At 44.9% G+C, this 19,627-nt stretch overlaps 1 protein-coding gene, 1 long non-coding RNA gene and 1 pseudogene across 2 annotated transcripts; 2 read left to right on the forward strand and 1 right to left on the reverse strand.

Annotated features, from left to right (window-relative positions):
- The first annotated feature begins 566 nt into the window (after window positions 1-566).
- LOC120640299 lies at window positions 567-3,873 on the forward strand (annotated as a pseudogene).
- A 7,123-nt stretch (window positions 3,874-10,996) lies between these two features.
- LOC120641599 lies at window positions 10,997-12,864 on the reverse strand. The gene is made up of 2 exons (XR_005662312.1): window positions 12,732-12,864; window positions 10,997-11,645 (listed from the first exon to the last, which is right to left on the reverse strand). It is a non-coding gene; the product is annotated as an uncharacterized LOC120641599 (long non-coding RNA).
- LOC120641597 (putative ABC transporter C family member 15) lies at window positions 11,323-19,183 on the forward strand. Its single transcript, XM_039917778.1, has 11 exons — window positions 11,323-11,485; window positions 12,684-15,043; window positions 15,199-15,285; window positions 15,381-16,043; window positions 16,123-16,287; window positions 16,455-16,749; window positions 16,845-17,059; window positions 17,573-17,878; window positions 18,223-18,286; window positions 18,419-18,658; window positions 18,760-19,183. Exons 1-11 carry the CDS (start codon window positions 11,401-11,403, stop codon window positions 18,879-18,881), a joined length of 4,602 nt encoding a protein of 1,533 aa, XP_039773712.1. The 5' UTR covers window positions 11,323-11,400; the 3' UTR covers window positions 18,882-19,183.
- The last annotated feature ends 444 nt before the right edge of the window (window positions 19,184-19,627 follow it).

Consider the following 19,627-nt stretch of genomic DNA (forward strand, 5'->3'; position numbering starts at 1 on the left):
CCTTCTCAACCAACCTCTCAAACATGCTCTTTGACTTCATGTTAAGGACTTATGATACGAACGGATCCTGAGCCGTTGAACCAGCTTGAACTGAATGGCGAACACACATAATTCACATAGGGAAACACGCAACAAAATTTAAATCCAATTGAACTAAAGCTATAGAGATAAATAGACACATGTAGCAGCAACAGTACCTTAGCAGAGAATGGCATCTCAGCATTGGATCCCTTTGGGGGCATCAGATGAATTATCACTCGTAACTTTAGTGACCCATGCCACACGCAAAAATGTGACCTTCAATCGCAAGAAAAAGAAAACAACAATGTCAAAGAAAAGAAGCGCCCAAACAAAACCCATGTAGAGACCAACAAACTATACATCTACATCGGCCTCTCTGTCAAGCCATGGAAGAGGCTTAACAAGAGGCCTAACCCAAACGAGAACCAACCAAAGAGAACTGTAAGTCGAAAGCTAGAAGTGTGATTCGCGCTCACGAAATAAAGAGGGAACGCTGCCCTTGGTGGTAGCAGCTTATTCTTTCTCGCACGATCCGCACGTCCACCATGGCCATGGCTTCCCAGTCGAATCAGATGTTTGGCAAGCCCATCTCTCTGGTTGGCCCAACGCCGGCCGACCTTGAGAGCACGGCAGAGCTCGAGAAGCTCCTGCGCGAGGCGGGGCTGTACGAGAACCCCAAGGAGTCGGCGGTCCGCGAGGAGGTGCTGCGCGACCTCCAGGGCATCGTCGACCGCTGGGTAAAGCAACTCGCCTTCCAGCATGGGTACCCCGACGCCATGGTCGAGGAGGCCACCGCCTTGCTGGCCCCCTTCGGCTCCTACCGCCTCGGCGTCCACGGCCGCGGCTCCGACATCGACTCCCTCGTCGTGGGGCCCTCCTTCGCGGACCGCGGCCACGGCTTGTTCGTCGTGCTGGCCGGCGCCCTGGCCGAGACGGAGACGGTGACGCAGCTGCAGCCCGTACCTGACGCGCACGTCCCCGTCATGAAGATGCGCTTCCACGACGTGCAGGTGGACCTCGTCTACGCCAGCGTCAACCTCGCCGTGGTGCCCTGGGACCTGGACCTCGGTGATCGGTCGGTGCTCCGCGGCCTCGACCACGCCACCGCCCGCAGCCTCAACGGCGTGCGCGTCGCCTACGAGATCCTGCGGCTGGACCCCGACGCCGGCGCGTTCCGCATGGCATTGCGGTGCGTCAGTGCGTGAAGCACTAGGCCAGGGCGCGGGGCGTCTACTCCAAGGTGTCCAGCTTCCTGGGCGGCGTGGCCTTGGCCGTCCCGATGGCGCGTGTGTGCCAGCTCTACCCCAACGCCGCGCCCAGCATACTGGTGCCGCACTTCTTCAAGGTGCTCAGCCAGTGGAGGTGGCCCGTCCCGGTGATGCTTCGCGACATCGAGCACGACGCCGAGCTCGACCTCCCCGTCTGGGACGGGCGCCGGAACCCGCGCGACCGGGCCCACCTCATGCCCGTCATCACGTTGGCGTACCCGGGCATGAACTGCACCTACAACGTCTCCGTGGCCACCCAGCGGATCATCAAGGAGCAGATCCGGGCCGGCCATGCCGCTTGCCAGGAGATCGTCGCCGTCAGCGGCCGCGGCTGGGACACGCTTTTCCGGTCGTTCCCAGGACGCCACGGTGGCGGGCGGCGAGGACGAGCTCCAGGAGTGGAAGGGGTGGCCGGTGGGTGGAGTCTGGCTGCGGCAGCTAATGGCCAAGGTCAAAAGGGATACGGCCGGCGAGCTGCTCTGCCACCAGACCCCGCACACCTATGACTCCGAGCCCCGCGGGCTGGAGTGCACGTCGTCCTTCTTCGTGGGCTTGTTGACGCCACAACACCAGCACCACCACCAGCAGCAGCCGCAACCGGTGCAGTTTGATCTCCGTGCGACGACGGAGGAGTTCTTGCAGGACGTCTACACGTACGGATTCTGGAGGCCCGGTCAAGGACCTGCCGCCGTACGCGTAGGTTATTTATCGCGCGCGCTGCTGGAAACAGAGCTATCGCAGAAGGGGATCTTCAGTCCGTGCGCTGGGCTTTTCGTACACCGTCCGCGTTTCCCTCGGTAGGCCCATTAAGTTTCCAGCCCATTTTATACCAGCGTTTTGTAATCTCTTGCTCTCTCATGTTGGATACTAATCTTATTTGCTACTATTAGATTACTTGGTTTGTTAACATATATTACTAAAATATTGAAATGTTAGGGAACACTTTTTAAAATTGTTCCTGAACACTTTTTTGAATTGTTCCAGGACACTTTTGAAATGTTCCGGAACACTTTTTTGAATTGTTCTAGAACACTTTTGAAAATGTTCTGGAACACTTTTGAAAAATGTTCAAGGACACTTTTGAGATGTTTCCGGAAAACCTTTGAAATGTTCCTGAACACTTTTGAAAATATTCCGAAACACTTTTTGAATTGTTCCAGAACACTTTTTTGAAATATTCCGGAACACTTTTTTGAATTGTTCCAGAACACTTTTGAAAAATGTTCCAGAACACTTTTGAGATGTTCCCGGAATTTTTTTGAAATGTTCTGGAACACTTTTGAGATGTTCCCAGAAATTTTTTTAAATGTTCCGAAATATTTTTGAAAATATTCCGAAACACTTTTGAAATGTTAGGAACACTTTTTTAAATTGTTCTTGAACACTTTTTTTATTATTAGAAAACACTTTTGAAATGTTCCGAAACACTTTTTTGAATTGCTCCAGAACACTTTTTTGAAAATATTCCGAAACACTTTTGAAATTTTAGGGAACACTTTTTTAAATTATTCCTGAACACTTTTTTGAATTGTTCCAGTAGACATTTGAAATGTTCCGGAACACTTTTTTTGAATTGTTCCAGAACACTTTTGAAAATGTTCCAGAACACTTTTGTGATGTTCCCAGAAACCTTTAAAATGTTCCTGAACACTTTTGAAAATATTCTGAAACACTTTTGAATTGTTCCGGAACACTTTTTTGAAATGTTCCGGAACACTTTTTTGAATTGTTCCGGAACACTTTTGAGATGTTCCCAAAAAACTTTTGAAATGTTCCGGAACACTTTTGAGATGTTCCCAGAATTTTTTTTAAATGTTCCGAAGCACTTTTGAAGAAAAACTTTTGAAATGTTAGGGAACACATTTTTAAATTGTTCTTGAACACTTTTTTTTATTATTAGAAAACACTTTTGAAATGTTCCGGAATACTTTTTTTGAATTGTTCCATAACACTTTTGAAATGTTCGAGAACATTTTTTTTTAAATTGTCTCTGAACAAATGTTCCGGAAAACTTTTGAAATGTTCCGTAACACTTTCTTCAAATATTTTCAAACAAATTAACGTTTAGAAAATTAAAACCCATGAAATGAAAGTCTGTGAGAGAAGCGCATGAACGAAATGGAAAATATGTTCCACAACAATTTTGAACAAGAATAAATCAAAGGAAAAAATGAAACGTTCCAGCCCGTCGTTCCCTGAAATGTTTGCGCGTAAGCTTAATGGGCCGGCCTCCGGTTCATTCACTGCTCCAGCGCCCGCGCGTCGCGCCCGCGCCCGCGCCCGCCAGCCTGGCGCGCGGCAGGCTGCTTCTGCGATGACTCGTTTTCAAATCGCTGAATGCGACGCATAGACTCCCCCGCCGCCGTACGTGATGCACAAGATTCGTAGCCCGAATAGCGATGAGCTCAAGAGGAAGCGCAGCGACGATGGATCCTCCTCTTCGTCGCCTTCGTCTTCCCCCTCCTCTGGTGAGGACGACTTCAGCCGAAGACCGAGCAGGCGGGCGAAGCTCGAAAGCTGCATCGAGCATAGTAATTCTCTTCACGACAGTGGCTGTAATTCTCCAGTAGCGTGCGTCGTCTGATGCAAAGATCACCAAAAAGATCACCAATCTGAGGCCCCAAGCTCAAGCAGAAGCACCATCGACCGGCAGTCGATAATTCGATAGCGGCTAACTAGCACTCTGACAGTCTATATTCAAGCAGAGACAATGGTTCAGACAGTCTCGGCGAGGCGGCAACAGGAAGACAACAATCGCAGCTGAGGACTAATGGTAGGAGTAGGCATCACTATTTGTCACCAGTACTTGTGCACATGGATCCCAGGTGTAAAATCTTTTATCGTCAGTGGTTCTGTTATACGTGAATGATGATATTGGTGATACACTTAACTTGGTCTGCCTGTGCTTCTTAGATTCACTTTTTTTCTCTCTCTTCTTAAAAGAAACTTTTTTTCTCTCATGTTTGTCATAGACACGTTTTTGCTCAATAATCTAGGCTTCCTTGAAGGAGATAATAATATGTTGAGTCACGTGACTGTGTCTATGTGCTTTTCGTAACATGGAAGCAGCAACATCTTACCTCAGCACAAAATGAAACACAACCATGAAAACACGTCTGCATAACCAGCTCAACATTAGGCAGCTCAATTTTGGGTTTAGAGGTAGCATCGTTTAAACCATCAATTTGCCTATTAGAAAAGAGACCAAAATAAATTTTGTAAAAAAAATATTTACAGATTAAGCATGAACAATATGCGAACAGAATATTCATGTATAAAGCTCACCTCTGATTCTTTAAGCTTGCCTTCCCCAGTCCTAGCAGAAACAAGAACATTGCAAGAAACTCTGAACTGTCCAGTGACTGAAACATGTATGCTGAATAGCTCTTGAAGGGTCTTCCAAAGATGCACGAAAAGGCAATTTCACCTTGTGAAGAGAAATGTATAAACAATTTATACATGAAGTTGAAGCATGCGGAAAATATGGGAGACAAAATTCTGCATATGAAAAGAAAATCAATTCCACCAGCTACGAGGGTACGCCGCGATCTGTAGGGTCTGTTTGGCAGTGTTCCGGCTCGTCCAAAAATATATCCGGCTCTACCTTCTCTTGTGGGGCGGCTTCTCTGGTGGAGTTGGAGCCGTTTTGCAAAAAGTTTGGCAAACAGCTCCTTGTGACCGTTTCAAATTCACAAAAAAAAATCCATAATACCCCTTACTTTTTCTTTTTTTTTTCTTATCCTTTCAGCCGCCCCATCCTCCCGCTCCGCTCGGCCGCCCTATCCTCATGCTCCGCTCAACCACCGCCTTCTCCCGCTCCGCCTTCTCCTCTTGCTCCTATCATAGCGCTGTCGTCCTCTACCCAGGATCCCATCGTGGCCCACTGCCACCGGCCTCCCACACCACCCCGCCGCGCCTCAGTTCTGCACCACCCCGCCGCACCTCGGTCCCGCACTGTGGCCGGACGCCGCAGAGCAGCAGCAGCCTCTGTTCGCGGCACTCTCGAGAGCAAAGCTGTCTGGTGACCTGAAGGAGCTCCACGAAGCCGGGCGGAGCCACGTTTCCTCAATGGAAGTCGGAAGGAGCTTCAGGTGCAGCTTCAAAATAGACCATTTAGCAGGGCTTCGTGGCTCTACCTCCCCAGTGGAAGTCGGAAGGAGCTTCAGGTGCAGCTCCAAAATAGACCGTTTAGCAGGGCTTCAACTGGAGCCGATTTTGAAGCCAAACGGACTCTTAAAATCTCCGGTCGTACGAAATGCGGAGTGCTGGCGCTACGGTGAGCGGGAGAGGCGGCAGCGGGTGGGGCCGTGGGAGCTCGGGGCGAACGGGGCTTCCTATATGTCTTCCGGAAGACAGATAGATGTGATATCTTTAAAGTCCAAGGCCCAATTAATATATGACTAGCCCAGCGCAGCTGCAGGAGGACCGCTGTCACTCTAATTGCATGCAGCTAGCACAAAACAGGGGGCCCAGAGTGCAACGAACAACGTGCAGAAGCAGAGATGCAAGCTATGATCCCTCTGATTTGCTGTGCTTTGCTTCTTTCTATTTTTCTATTCTAATTCAGGTATTACCATCTGCAACATTTTTTCCGAATTGATTCAACATTCTGAAAAGACTAATCCTACACTTTGGATAAACCAATTCAACATTTTTAGAATAAATGTTGAAATAGTATACTACATATGTTGAAATGACCTATTCAAAATGTTATGATAGTATGTTGAAATGTTGAAATTCTAAAATAAAAAAAAATAAAATAACATATTGGATCTTGTTTTGTTCCATTAATTCTAAAGAATATTTTGGTTCAAACGGAATGTAAATCGGATTCATGGTTCGAGAGAAAATATGATTTGAAGTTACGAACTTGTTTAACTTCTCAACCACACCCTCCACTCATGGTGCGACACGTGTCCACCTCATGCTGTCTGTTGTTTGCTCCACTTCCACCCGCTACGCGCATGTTTGCTCCGTGTATCAGATGCAATCCTATATAATGCACAGATCTCAAACAGTAGAAGATATGTCCACTAAAATTCTAACGGAAGATGGATAGGATTCCTGCGGGGCGAACAGGTTCGTCCCGGGCCCAGTGGTGGACCGGGGGAAAAGTTGCTGCTGCTTTACTGATGGACCTAGTGGATCCTTTTAACTCAAGTTCTGCTGGGTAGCTCGTTCCGTTCTTGGGCCGCTATGGCTGTCCTTAATCCTCGTTTGGATACAGAAAAAGCCCAGGAGCACGTAGATTTGATTCAAATCGACATTTCTCTCTCTGCCATGCCTTCCTTGGCATGCACGAGTCTGAGTGCTCTAAATTCAAAAAAAAGGAAAGAAAAGAAAAGTAAAAAAAAGCGAACAAAAAGACAACGAGTAAGGACTAAGGACACGGTGTGCGTAACTGCATCGGCTGTGTACGTGCACGTCAGATCGCACTACTAGGCCACTAGCGTCGACGTCGTTGCAGGTTGCACTTGCACGACACCTCAGAACGAAACCGACCGGAAACGACGAGATCGGCATCAATTGGCCAACGAAAGCACGATTGTTTAAGGAGACTCCCCCCAATTGACTAATCCATCTGACTTCGTATCGAGAATGTAACGGGTGCTCTCGGCTACTTGAGCGGCACGAAAACAAGTTCATGACAGATTTGTCTGCTCGTTCTATATAGCAACTTGGTTCAAACCACAGTTGCGTGGCTGCCAAGGCGCGCAAGCGCATGTATACATCACACTCGCGTTGTCATAATATGAACCCATTCTACTTTCTATATAATTCACAAAAGAAGCCTGTTTGACCCTTCGTACTGTTTTTTTTTAATTAACGATGGAGGAAGAATCAAACAATATATCTCAAGCCTATATGGAGCAAGCGAGTGTACACTACATGGGATGATCGTACACGGGTTCTAATTCAGTTGTTTTCAATATTTCAATAGCAATGTAATACTCCCTCCGTTCTAAATTGTAGGTCGTTTGACTTTTTTGACCACAAATTTGACCACTCGTCTTATTCAAAAATTTGTGCAAAATATTATTTCTTTTATTATGGGTTGCTTTATCAATATAAGATCTTCAAGAATGACTTAAATTTGGTAATGTTTGCACAAATTTTTTAAATAAGACGAGTGGTCAAACTTAAGGTCAAAAAGCCAAACGAACTACAATTTGAAACGGAGTTAGTATAGTTTAGTGTAGCTCAATTGGCTAGTTTTCTTATGTGGTTGAACATATTAATTCCCTCCCACGCCTGATGCCCAGACGAATGTCTTTGAAAAAGAAATTTGTACCTGCCTGATGCCGGGGAACAAATTAAGTATCACAAGGGGACCACAAAACTTATGATGATGAGGGCATGATCGATTGATGGCATTGTGCAAGGTACCGGCCGTAGTATGTTCTCCTTTATCAACCACACAAAAGTTCTAACAATGATCATCACTCTGTTACTTTTGTCTTATATAGTACTAGCTAGTTACGGTCTTGAGGTACTTACCTTCTCATTTCCTCAAGTCTCGGATTGATGTCACGGGCCAGTAGCACTAGGAGCGTTTTGTTTTGACGGCTGACCACCCAGCTGCCGAATGGTCAAGCAGTAGAAAACAGAGAGAAAATAATGTCGATCGTCGGGAGCGTAGGATAAGCCGATAAGGTAGGAATGAGCTATCTACTGTTCACAAGTCTTTCGTTTTTTTGGTTTTGGGAGTGCATCTCCTTACGTGGCCATTAACTCTCGACCGAGTCTCATCAGTGACATGCACGCATATGGCTACAACCTATATATAGCTCCAGCAATTATTGCACAAATAAAGGGAAGAGCTATCAAGCGCCGGAGTGGAGGCCGTCAGCAGCAGATCGGGCAAAGGGGGAAAAAAAGGAGCTGAGCATGCTTTGAAGTCTCTGTCTCGTACGAAAAGAGTGGATCTCAGCCACCAACCGCTGCACATACTCCGTATACCTGACTGCACCGTGCCCACCACCACTCAGCAAAAAGACGGCAGCACGAGTGAAAAGATGAGCTTGGCAGCTTGCCCATCCCGATCGGCCACATCATCGTAGCTCATTTCTCGATCAGGATCTCCTTGATCCTCCATCGGGCTGTGTCTGTGTGCCTTTGTTTATGGGCGGCGACGTGTACGTGTGACGTGTCCGAGCTAGGCCTAGCCTGTCGTCTTGCCAGCGGTTACATGTTACTGTACCGTGGTCACGCGCGGTCGAGAGTGCGGACAAAACTGTGTGTGTCAAGTGTCGAAATAAAGGCCAGGTAGAGTTTCTCCTCTTGTTCGTCAGGTCGAGCTGATCGAAATGACTTGACGACACATGTAACTGTATGTGTAGCAGTACACACGCAGTGGTCAGACTAGAGGGAGTATCTCTTGGAGTCTGACAGCAGGGCTCGGCGTACGGTAGATCAGATGAGGCGCATGCAGCGAGGTGTGTGCGTGTGCGCGTGCGCGCGGCGCGCGCACGAACGGCGGAGGATCTCCGTTGCGGGCGGCATGCGCGCGCACGCACCAGCGCAGCCGGACGAACAAACCGACGTACAGGCGGCCGGATCACCAGGCGTTCGTCGTCGTCGTCGCGACCGACGACGGGTAGTTCATATACGGACAGGGACAATGCAAGCCGCCGCCGGGGCTCTCTCGCCCTCGTGGCTGGAACCAAGTCAGTGCAGTGCAGGGACCAGCCGCGCCAGGCCAGAGCAGCTAGCTAGCTAGCGCGCGGACAAGGAACGCGAACTCAGCAGTGACATCATTTCATTTCTTATCTTTTCTTGAAATAAAAAACATCATTTCCTTTGTACTCTAGTAGCTAGCTGCGTGTTGACATCTCCGATGGGGAGGGAGGGCGGGCGTGGTTGCTTGCATGTGCCGCTGCCGCTCGCTTCCCGGCCGCCGTGCTCACAGGATCGCCGGCTTTCTCCCTCCCTTATCTTTTGGGGGCTCAAGCATGCATGCATGCTCATCTCGGTATCTTCGCTGCAAAACAGCAAAAGTATATAGGCAACGTATCTAGTGCAAACCAAGAAACTCGTGTAAACTCGTGCAAACCTACTAAACAAAGTTTCAAAAAATTCTGAAAAAAATCATGAATGTGCTTCTCAGCTTACCTCATCTATATATAAAATTTCATGGTCAAATTCGTCTTACTCTAGAAGTTACAAAAAAGACAAATTTTCTGACAACAATAATGGTTCAAATGCATCTCAAATTTGTCTTTTTTGTAACTTCTAGAGTAAGACGAATTTGACCATGAAATTTTATATATAGATGATGTAATCTGAGAAGCACATTCATGATTTTTTTCAGATTTTTTTGAAACTTTGTTTAGTAGATTTGCACGGGTTTGCACGAAGTCCTTGGTTTGCACTAGATATGTTCCCAAGTATATATGCTCTTTTTCAATCCTTTTCCCTACCATGTCCCGGCGTCTTCTTCTGGCTCTGGTTTCTGCGGCTGTAAAACTTTCTCTCTCTTTTTAAAAGATCGGCTGTAAAACTTTCGACAGCCAGCGCTCGCGCAAACGGACCGGACCCAGCACGAAGTAGCAGGACGCAGGGAATGCAAGCCAAGGCCGCAACACGAAGCTGCGGCATCAAATGTTCAGAATCCAAGAGCACATCAATCTCAACTAATCCAAGCTCATTCCTCTCGTCTGGTCCGGCAGTAAAGTTCTTAGCCCGCCCACCATTTTTTTTAATCCGACAGACGACTGATGAGGTCTGAGAGGATTTTACTGATGGTATGGTCTGCCCGTGTTAGGTGACGATCGATCGATCGCCGATAGGCATGTGCTTGGACCAGATTCGCTGGGCTCAATTCGGTCGACTCAGGTTTGTTTCACTCCTTAGCATCTAGCCAACGCTGTCTGCCTGTCTGTCGGCATCTTTGAGCTACAAAATCACTTGCTGCGTTCTGCTGTAGCTTGGGAAGAAAACATTTCACAAATGTGTATCCATCGATGTCACGTACTAAAATATAGTTACTGCAATTTATTACCAACGAATGGTGCAAAACTGATGGATAATAAAACGGCCTGAAAAGTGACCCTAGCACGTGTCAAGTCAAGCCACGCATCCTCCTGTAAAGATTGTGTGTACGCTTCCGTGCCTGGGCTCTCTCCACCGTAGAAAAAAGGTAAAATTTTTTTTTGCCGTTTTGCACACGACCGCGATCGATCGACCGGTCCTCGCGTGCCCTGATCGAAACAAATCATTGGGGAAATGATGGGGAATATACTGATCGGCTGGCTTTCCGTTTCCAGTGCAGCTCGTGCTTCCCCGATTTCTTCCTTTCCGTGGCTTGGCTCTCTTGTCCGTGTGCTGCCAGTCGCCTCGCGACCCTGTGGCCATGGGCACATGATGGGCAATTTTATGGCGTCAATCTGCTTGGATCACTTTTCATGCATACTGTACAATACGATGGGTGTTTTCGCAAGGAAATTCACAGTTGGATGGACGATAAATACTGTACCAAATTATAGAAATTTTACAATGATTGAAAAAATAGGAGCCGTTCATCTGATAAAATCCTATGGTGGTGAAGATAAAAAGTACCTAACATAAAGTACCTGGTACTTCCAAAATGTAGGACCAAGTACCGAAAAATGGGACCAAATGCTAATTTAATTTATTTTTTTATAAATACTTAATAGCAATAAGATCAGCGAATAATATCGTACCAGTAAAATTAGCAAAAAGAATCGTTGTGTTGATTTGCTGAACTAATTGATTATGCACAAATGTGCAATCCAACTGAGAGTTTGTCTGCACATTCGAAAACAAATTATTAGAAGATCGTTATCAAGGAATTTTTTAGCAGAAGTAAAATACTAGTACTGCCGAGCACCAGGCCAACTGATGGGACACAGGCAGCGGCGTTTTTTTCCACGGGCGGTGCCGGGCGCGCCCGGTGAAAACTGCATGATCGGGATCTGCGGGCACCATGATACGCCAAAAGCGCAACCATCAGGGGTGTCACCGTCTCCGTCAGGCGTCTCCAGTCTCCACCTCTACTATATCACCGTCACCAGTTCACCACCACCGCCTCCCTCCCTCCATTCTCCTCTCTTCAATCTCTCCCTCTCTTTCTCTCGCTCATTGGAGCGCGATGGAGAGAGGGAGCCTCCGCTTCCCGGTCCTCGAGAGGATCCCCGAGATGTTTATCCATGGGGGCTTGGTCGATGATTCCTCAGGTAAGGCCTCGTCCGCGATTAATCCTCTGCATCTGCATGCAGATTGCGGACGGCGATAGGTTCATGCATACGTCTGGTTCTTCTCTCATCTGAAGGCCCAATTACACTGCATACCGTTCTCCTTCATCCACCTTCCTTTTCCTATTTTGCTTTCCTGGTCCTGCAATGTTTGCAAAGAACAGAAACAAATGAAGCAGTGGGGTGCACATGCATAAACAATACTAAGCAGTAGTATCCAAGTGACAAAAAGTGGTTCATAACAATTTTTTATGTATATAGCTGTAGTGGTTTAGTGATACGTGCTCATCATTTAAGTATCTGAGATACTACCCACAAAGTCTAAAGTTCACTTTGGCCTTCATAAAAGAAATTACTTCGGCAACTGTAAAAATATTATCCTAACCATGTCCTTTAGGGAGAACATAGCAAACTGGGATGGCAGCTGCAAGTCATGTGACCTTTCAATTCCATACGCATCTGACTAGCGTCCAACTCTCCATCTCTAGGAGTTGAAGAGAACCAAACCTCTTCTCTTCTGGTATCAGATAGCATTACAAAATATCGTAGCTTTAAAACAAAATACTGAACTATTAAAAGCTATAGTGCAGAGAGAATGTCTGTCAGCATATGAGGTTACTAGCTACAGTAATATTCATCATTTTGGCTGAAGGTCGACAAATATTAGTGATTGACTAGTTTTGGTTCATTGGAGCAGAACATCAGGAAAAGGAGAACGCCAGTACAAATGATTTGGGCACTTGGGGTTCCCATCACTACTTAACTAGGCAGCTAATAAAGCTAATGAAAGCTGGAAAAAAGGCAGAAAAACAAAATGCGCTGTCTAATCAATATTGATAGGAGTAAAGCAGAATGAGCCTGGATACCACTCCCTCTTATCCTAAAACCAACTATGGCTTGAAGTAGCAAGTAAACAAAAATTATAACAAGGTGTTTCTAAAACAACAAAATGTATAGTTTTATTACCACTTTACCTTCCCTAAACAACCCACCCCCAACATGAGAATAACAATCGGTGATCAGTTTTTCCCCCCCTACAGTTACATGGCAGCATGTATTTGGTTTGAAAGAACAAGTTTAAAATTTAGCCCTAAAACAGTCATGTCCGTTTCTTCCTGATAATCCAATGATGTATTCTGTCATTTCGTTTTGACATGAAATTTGCACTGTATTATTACAGATTCTATTATATTGCCCTATATGCAAGAGTGGCAGGAGCTATATTCACCTTGCTTCTGGATGGGCACTTTTGCACTGATACAATTGATATTCATCATGAGTATTTTGGCTCAATTTCTGTTCAAGAAAATCAGACGGTGGAGACAAAGATTGAAGACTGCAACTCCTGAAAGCAATAAACAACATCAGGAACACAAGATTACAGACATAAAGCTGGGTATCTCATATGAAGCATGCAAAGCTTGTTGCCTGCTTATATTAGCCACTCATGTTGTGAGGGCAGTATTTCCACAGTTACATGAAAGAATAAGTGATTGCAAGTATCCCCCCTTTATTATTTGTGAAGGTTTGCAGGTGCTATCATGGCTAATATTGTCCCTAGCAGTATTCAGTTTTCAGAAAATGAAATCTGCAAAACTTCCACTGATAATTCGGTCCTGGTGGATATTTAACTTTCTACAATCAGTTACTATTGTGGTATTTGATCTCAGGTCAATTTTGACAGTTAATGAAGATATAGGATTTGAAGAAGGGATCGATCTGTTCATGCTTGTTGTTTGCACTTATCTATTTGCAATTTCAGCCAGAGGGAAAACAGGAATCACATTTACAGACAGCAACATAACAGAGCCATTATTGAGTCCATCTGTGGGACAGCAGGGTGAAGCCAAAAGGCCATGTCCATATGGAAGAGCAAGTATTCTTGGACTTGTAACATTCTCCTGGATGAACCCTGTCTTTGCTACTGGATACAAAAAACCTCTGGAGAAGAATGATGTGCCAGATGTTGATGGAAAAGACTCCGCCGAGTTTCTATCAGATTCATTCAAAGAGATCATAGATGATGTTGAACGCAGGCATGGTTTGAGTACTTCATCGATCTATAGAGCAATGTTTCTATTTATGAGACGGAAAGCAATGATCAACGCAGGATTTGCAGTATTAAGTGCCAGTGCATCCTATGTCGGACCCTCACTGATTAATGACTTGGTGAAATTCCTTGGGGGAGAGAGGCAATATGGACTGAGAAGAGGTTACATTCTCGCTGTTGCTTTTCTAAGTGCCAAAGTCGTGGAGACCATAGCGCAGAGGCAGTGGATTTTTGGAGCACGACAGCTCGGGATGCGCCTGCGAGCAGCTTTGATATCTCACATCTATCAAAAGGGGATCCGCTTATCTTGCAGTTCAAGGCAGAAGCATACTAGCGGAGAAATCATAAACTACATGAGTGTAGATATACAAAGGATAACTGATGTTATATGGTATATAAACTACATATGGATGCTACCCATTCAGCTTTCGCTAGCTGTCTATGTTCTCCATCAAAACTTAGGGGTTGGGGCCTGGGCTGGTTTAGCAGCGACATTGGCAATAATGGCATGCAATATTCCACTAACCAGAATGCAAAAGAGGTTGCAAGGCAAGATCATGGTTGCCAAAGACAATAGAATGAAGGCAACGACAGAAGTTCTTAGAAGTATGAAAATACTGAAACTTCAAGCATGGGATATGAAGTACCTTCAGAAGTTAGAAGCCTTACGAGGTGAGGAGTACAATTGGCTATGGAGATCTGTGAGGTTGTCAGCTCTAACAACATTCATATTTTGGGGATCGCCTGCATTCATTTCCTCCATAACGTTTGGCTCATGTATATTGATGGGGATTCCTCTGACGGCTGGAACTGTTTTGTCAGCTCTTGCAACATTCCGTATGCTACAAGATCCAATTTTCACACTTCCTGACTTGCTCTCAGTGTTTGCTCAGGGAAAAGTTTCAGCTGATAGAGTGGCAAAATACCTCGAGGAAGAAGAATTGAAATGTGATGCAGTCATAGAAGTACCAAGAAATGACACAGACTATGATGTGGAGATTGATCGTGGAATATTCAGCTGGGAACTGGAGACAACTTCTCCAACTCTAACAGATGTTGAGCTAAAGGTAAAGAGAGGGATGAAAGTGGCTATCTGTGGAATGGTAGGTTCTGGAAAGTCTAGTCTATTATCATGCATACTCGGGGAGATGCCAAAGCTAGATGGTACTGTTAGGGTCAGTGGGAGCAAAGCATATGTTCCTCAAACTGCTTGGATCCTCTCTGGGAATATCAGGGAAAACATTCTGTTTGGAAACCCATATAACAAGGAGAAGTATGAAAAGATCATACAAGCCTGTGCACTGACAAAAGACCTTGAGTTGTTTGCAAATGGTGATTTGACTGAGATTGGTGAAAGAGGAATTAACATGAGTGGTGGACAGAAACAGAGAATTCAGATTGCAAGATCAGTGTACGAGGATGCAGATATTTACCTCTTTGATGATCCTTTTAGTGCAGTAGATGCCCACACTGGAAGCCAGCTATTCAAGGTTCGTTTCGTAGTCCCGACAAATGCACAGATATGTTAAACTTTGCTAGTTATGTGACAATTTGACTGTTTGAGGCTCAACGTGTCAACTTTGATTCGAAAGTGTACAAAATAATTGGTTCGTAACTAAGCAAATAAAATAATTTAATCCTGCAGGACTGTGTAATGGGAATTCTTAAAGACAAAACAGTATTATATGTGACCCATCAAGTTGAATTCCTTCCAGCCGCAGACCTTATACTGGTAAGTGTCTAAAAATACTTTTAGTTTAACCTTATACTGGTAAGTCCAAAGGTTAAAGTTGCCAAGTAACTAACCACGTGGATTCAAAATAATAGGTCATGCAAGATGGGAAAATCGTGCAGAAAGGAAAATTCGATGAACTCCTTCGACAGAACATAGGATTTGAAGCTATAGTAGGAGCCCATAGTCAGGCTCTTGAATCTGTCATGAATGCTGAAAGTTCCAGCAGAATACTGTCAGGCAACCAAAAATCAGCAGACAGTGAGGATGAGCTTGATACAGAAAATGAGATGGATGATCAACTTCAGGGCATAACAAAGCAAGAGTCTGCACATGATGTCTCACAAGACATCAGTGAGAAGGGGAGGTTAACACAAGAAGAAGAACGAGAAAAGGGAGGCATTGGCAAGAAGGTCTACTGGGCATACCTGAGGGCCGTTCATGGTGGAGCCTTAGTGCCAGTAACAATAGCCGCACAGTCATTCTTCCAAATATTTCAGGTAGCTAGCAACTATTGGATGGCATGGGCATCTCCTCCGACATCTGCAACCACTCCAATGGTTGGATTAGGCCTCCTCTTCTCTGTATATATAACACTATCTATGGGAAGTGCCCTGTGTGTCTTAGCTCGGTCCTTGCTTGTGTCACTGATTGGTTTACTAACATCAGAAAAGTTCTTTAAGAACATGCTCCACTGCATCCTGCGTGCCCCAATGTCCTTCTTTGACTCCACACCTACTGGCAGAATTTTGAACAGGGTTAGTGCTGATTTAGTTTATTCATCCTCTGTCACTTGCACACCGCTAAACTAATTAATGTGCCTTTTTTTTGGACCAGGCCTCCAATGACCAAAGTGTTCTAGATCTGGAAATAGCAAACAAGCTTGGGTGGTGCGTGTTTTCAATCATACAAATTCTGGGGACCATTGGTGTTATGTCACAAGTTGCATGGCCAGTTTTTGCTATCTTTGTTCCAGTGACGGTGGTCTGTTTCCTATGTCAAGTATGGACTCTTAAAAATGATCTTCTGTTTATAATTAGCCTTTCCATATTAATTTTGTGCGCCTTGAATTCCAGGAAGTTTTCCTAGCAGTTTCCTTGGTACTCATTTCACAAAATGCTTTCTTTTTTTAACAAAAACGCAAATGCTCACTTTCTGTATGTGTGCAGCGCTACTACATACCAACAGCAAGAGAGTTGGCTCGTCTATCACAAATTCAAAGGGCTCCAATCCTTCACCATTTTGCAGAATCTCTAGCAGGAGCATCAAGTATTAGAGCATTTGGACAGAAAGATCGTTTCAGAAAAGCAAACCTTGGTCTTGTTGACAACCACTCCAGGCCATGGTTCCATAATATCTCTTCAATGGAGTGGCTTTCTTTCAGGCTAAACATGCTATCCAATTTTGTCTTTGCTTTTTCTTTGACTCTGCTAGTGAGCCTTCCTGAAGGTTTTATAAACCCAAGTAAGCTCTACATGCACAAATGCTCCTGCTGACTGCAGAAGCCTCAAGCTATCTTACATTTGATTATTGTCAAACTAATATGACTGTACATACAGGCATTGCTGGACTTGCAGTGACTTATGCATTGAACCTCAACTCGCAGCTGGCATCCATAATTTGGAACATTTGCAACACAGAAAATAAAATGATATCAGTTGAGAGAATAATGCAATATTCAAGGATCCCTAGCGAGGCTCCTCTCGTAGTTGACCACTACCGCCCCCCGAACAGCTGGCCAGAAACTGGAACTATCAATATAAGATCCTTGGAGGTATGCGTAATATTATAATGAGTTATTATGACCCACTATAGGTGTGAGTAATCAGTGTGAATGCCTACGGTCTTACTTAGTAAACCCAAACAAATATCTCACGAGACTAGCTAGCCTGAAAATTAAATATTTAAGCATTACATCCAAAAATGAATAATTGTATGCTCAAAAAGGTTAAACAACCTGCAGAATATGCTGCAGAGCAGAAGTTATTTCCGGAAAGTGCTGAGTTAATGATATTTTACACAAGAGGATAATAGGTCATATTTAAAATGTGAGAGAAAAATAACATACTTCTCATCATGCACCAAAAGTAGCTATATGATTACATATTAGGGGAGTGCCACAGAATGTCAAGAATGAAGAAATACATAAGACAGGAGTGGCAGATATAGATGCCATATAGCAGTTGATAACTTTGTTTTCTCTATAATGAAAGTGGAATATTTTTTGTTTTTCAGAAGGGAACATTAAAAGCTTATTTACCCTGATTCATTGTTCTTTCTTCTACAGGTTCGATATGCAGAGCATCTCCCATCTGTTTTGAGAAACATATCATGCACAATTCCAGGAAGGAAGAAGGTGGGGATTGTAGGACGTACTGGTAGCGGAAAGTCAACATTTATCCAAGCACTTTTCAGGATCGTTGAACCAAGGGAAGGAACAATTGAAATCGACAATGTTGACATCTGCAAAATAGGGCTGCATGATTTACGTGGCAGACTTAGCATCATCCCACAGGATCCAACTATGTTTGAGGGAACAGTCAGAGGGAATCTAGATCCCCTGAACGAGTACTCTGATTGTCACATGTGGGAGGTAACTTAATCAACATTTAAATACCTGTGTCAATTTTGATATTAATTAAAATCATAACTTGGTTCCCTCTTAATGAAAACGTGCTCAGGCACGGTCGCTAAAAAAATCATAACTTGGTCAAAATTCAATGTATAATTTTTTTTTAAAAAAAAGAATGCCAAGCATACTGGAAAACATGCTGACTAGGGAAATAGGTTATATGTTCTAGTTTTTAAAGCATATTATTGAGTTGCATGGACCAACCAATTCAACCCAAAAGCTTAAGCTGATGGGAAGAGGCGGGCAATTCACTTATACCTCAACACATATGATCAGGAATCTGTTTCCCCCCTTCTTTTGGACAGATTTTGGACAAATGCCAGCTTGGAGATATAGTTCGTCAAAGCCCAAAGAAGCTGGACTCCACAGGTAATGTATTCTGAGTGCAGTAGCTAAATGTAAAAAAATTAAGATACATGGATATAAAATTCTAGTTGGTTGATGCATACTTCGTTCATAAGAATATGTTTATTTGATTGTCACATGAGATGTCTCCTGCAGTTGTTGAGAATGGGGAAAACTGGAGTGTTGGACAGAGGCAGCTGTTTTGTCTTGGAAGGGTTCTGCTAAAGCGAAGCAACGTTCTCGTGCTCGATGAGGCAACTGCTTCAATTGACTCCTCTACTGATGCAATTATCCAAGAAACAATTCGCGAGGAATTTGGAAATTACACGGTCTTGACAATAGCTCACAGAATCCACACTGTAATTGATAGTGATCTCATTCTTGTTTTCAGTGAAGGTAAGCCACGTGTTCTGAAGCACCAGTTCTCTACATGTTATCAGATGTAGCTGCTGGATTGGTAACATATATGCGCTCTAATGAATTATCATGCTGAGCAGGAAGAATCATAGAATACGACACACCATCAAAATTATTGGAGAACGAGAGTTCTGAATTCTCCAGACTCATAAAGGAGTACTCACGGCGATCCCATGGTTTCAGTGGAACAACATACAATTGAACGGCACCAGAACAGCATGAGGCCAAGATGGTGAAGCTCGATTGGAAAGTTGACTGACTACCACACACTATCACTAAATGTGACAAGTACGCACACCCAAACTACGGGATTTACAAGGGAGGGCCCTGCCGTACTAGATAATTCAGAGAATATTAGAGTGATGTAATGTACTATAGTTTATTATAGCTGATGCAAGGAAATATTGAAAAATGAAACAATAAATTGGCAGGTATTCCGTGTAAATTATACGCTGAAAATCAACCATGAAGCTGGATCAAAGCACGCGGAACTGAATGAACAAATACTGGTTCAGTGGAGAACTTACATATAGCGCACTAGGTCAGGCATTCCATCGAGCCTGTGATGGATTGGACAGCAGGTAGATAGTAGCGGGATGCGGCGCGGCGCGGCGCTCCCACATCCGCGTTGGTCGCTCGCTGTCCCCATCCGCGGCTCCTCATGCGTTCCTCCGCCACAAATGCCGACGACCCCAGAACGGATGCGCACAGAGGGGAGGATTGGGATTGGTTGGTCCACGCCCTGGGGAGCGCCGCCGCCGGAGCCCGCTGTGGAAGCAGCGGCGGGTGCCCGCCGTAACCAACATTTACAAATCAGTCCCTATATTTACAAATAAGCCCCTCATTTGGACCGCGATTTACAAATGCCGTCCTGTTCGGCCCGCATCCCAGGAGCCACGCGGAGGAGCACGAGGAGCTCTGCTGGGGCATGTCTTCGTCTTCCCCACG

Source organism: Panicum virgatum, chromosome 7K (assembly GCF_016808335.1).
Source record: "Panicum virgatum strain AP13 chromosome 7K, P.virgatum_v5, whole genome shotgun sequence".
In the NCBI taxonomy this organism is placed as follows: domain Eukaryota; kingdom Viridiplantae; phylum Streptophyta; class Magnoliopsida; order Poales; family Poaceae; genus Panicum; species Panicum virgatum.

What these genes read in the sequence shown, in the direction of transcription:
- LOC120641597 (XM_039917778.1), top strand. Translation starts at nt 11,401, where the DNA reads ATGGAGAGAGGGAGCCTCCGCTTCCCGGTCCTCGAGAGGATCCCCGAG. An exon ending in TGAAGGTTTTATAAACCCAA is followed by an intron (nt 16,750 to 16,844) that starts GTAAGCTCTACA and finishes CTGTACATACAG; the next exon opens with GCATTGCTGGACTTGCAGTG. An exon ending in TCAATATAAGATCCTTGGAG is followed by an intron (nt 17,060 to 17,572) that starts GTATGCGTAATA and finishes TTTCTTCTACAG; the next exon opens with GTTCGATATGCAGAGCATCT.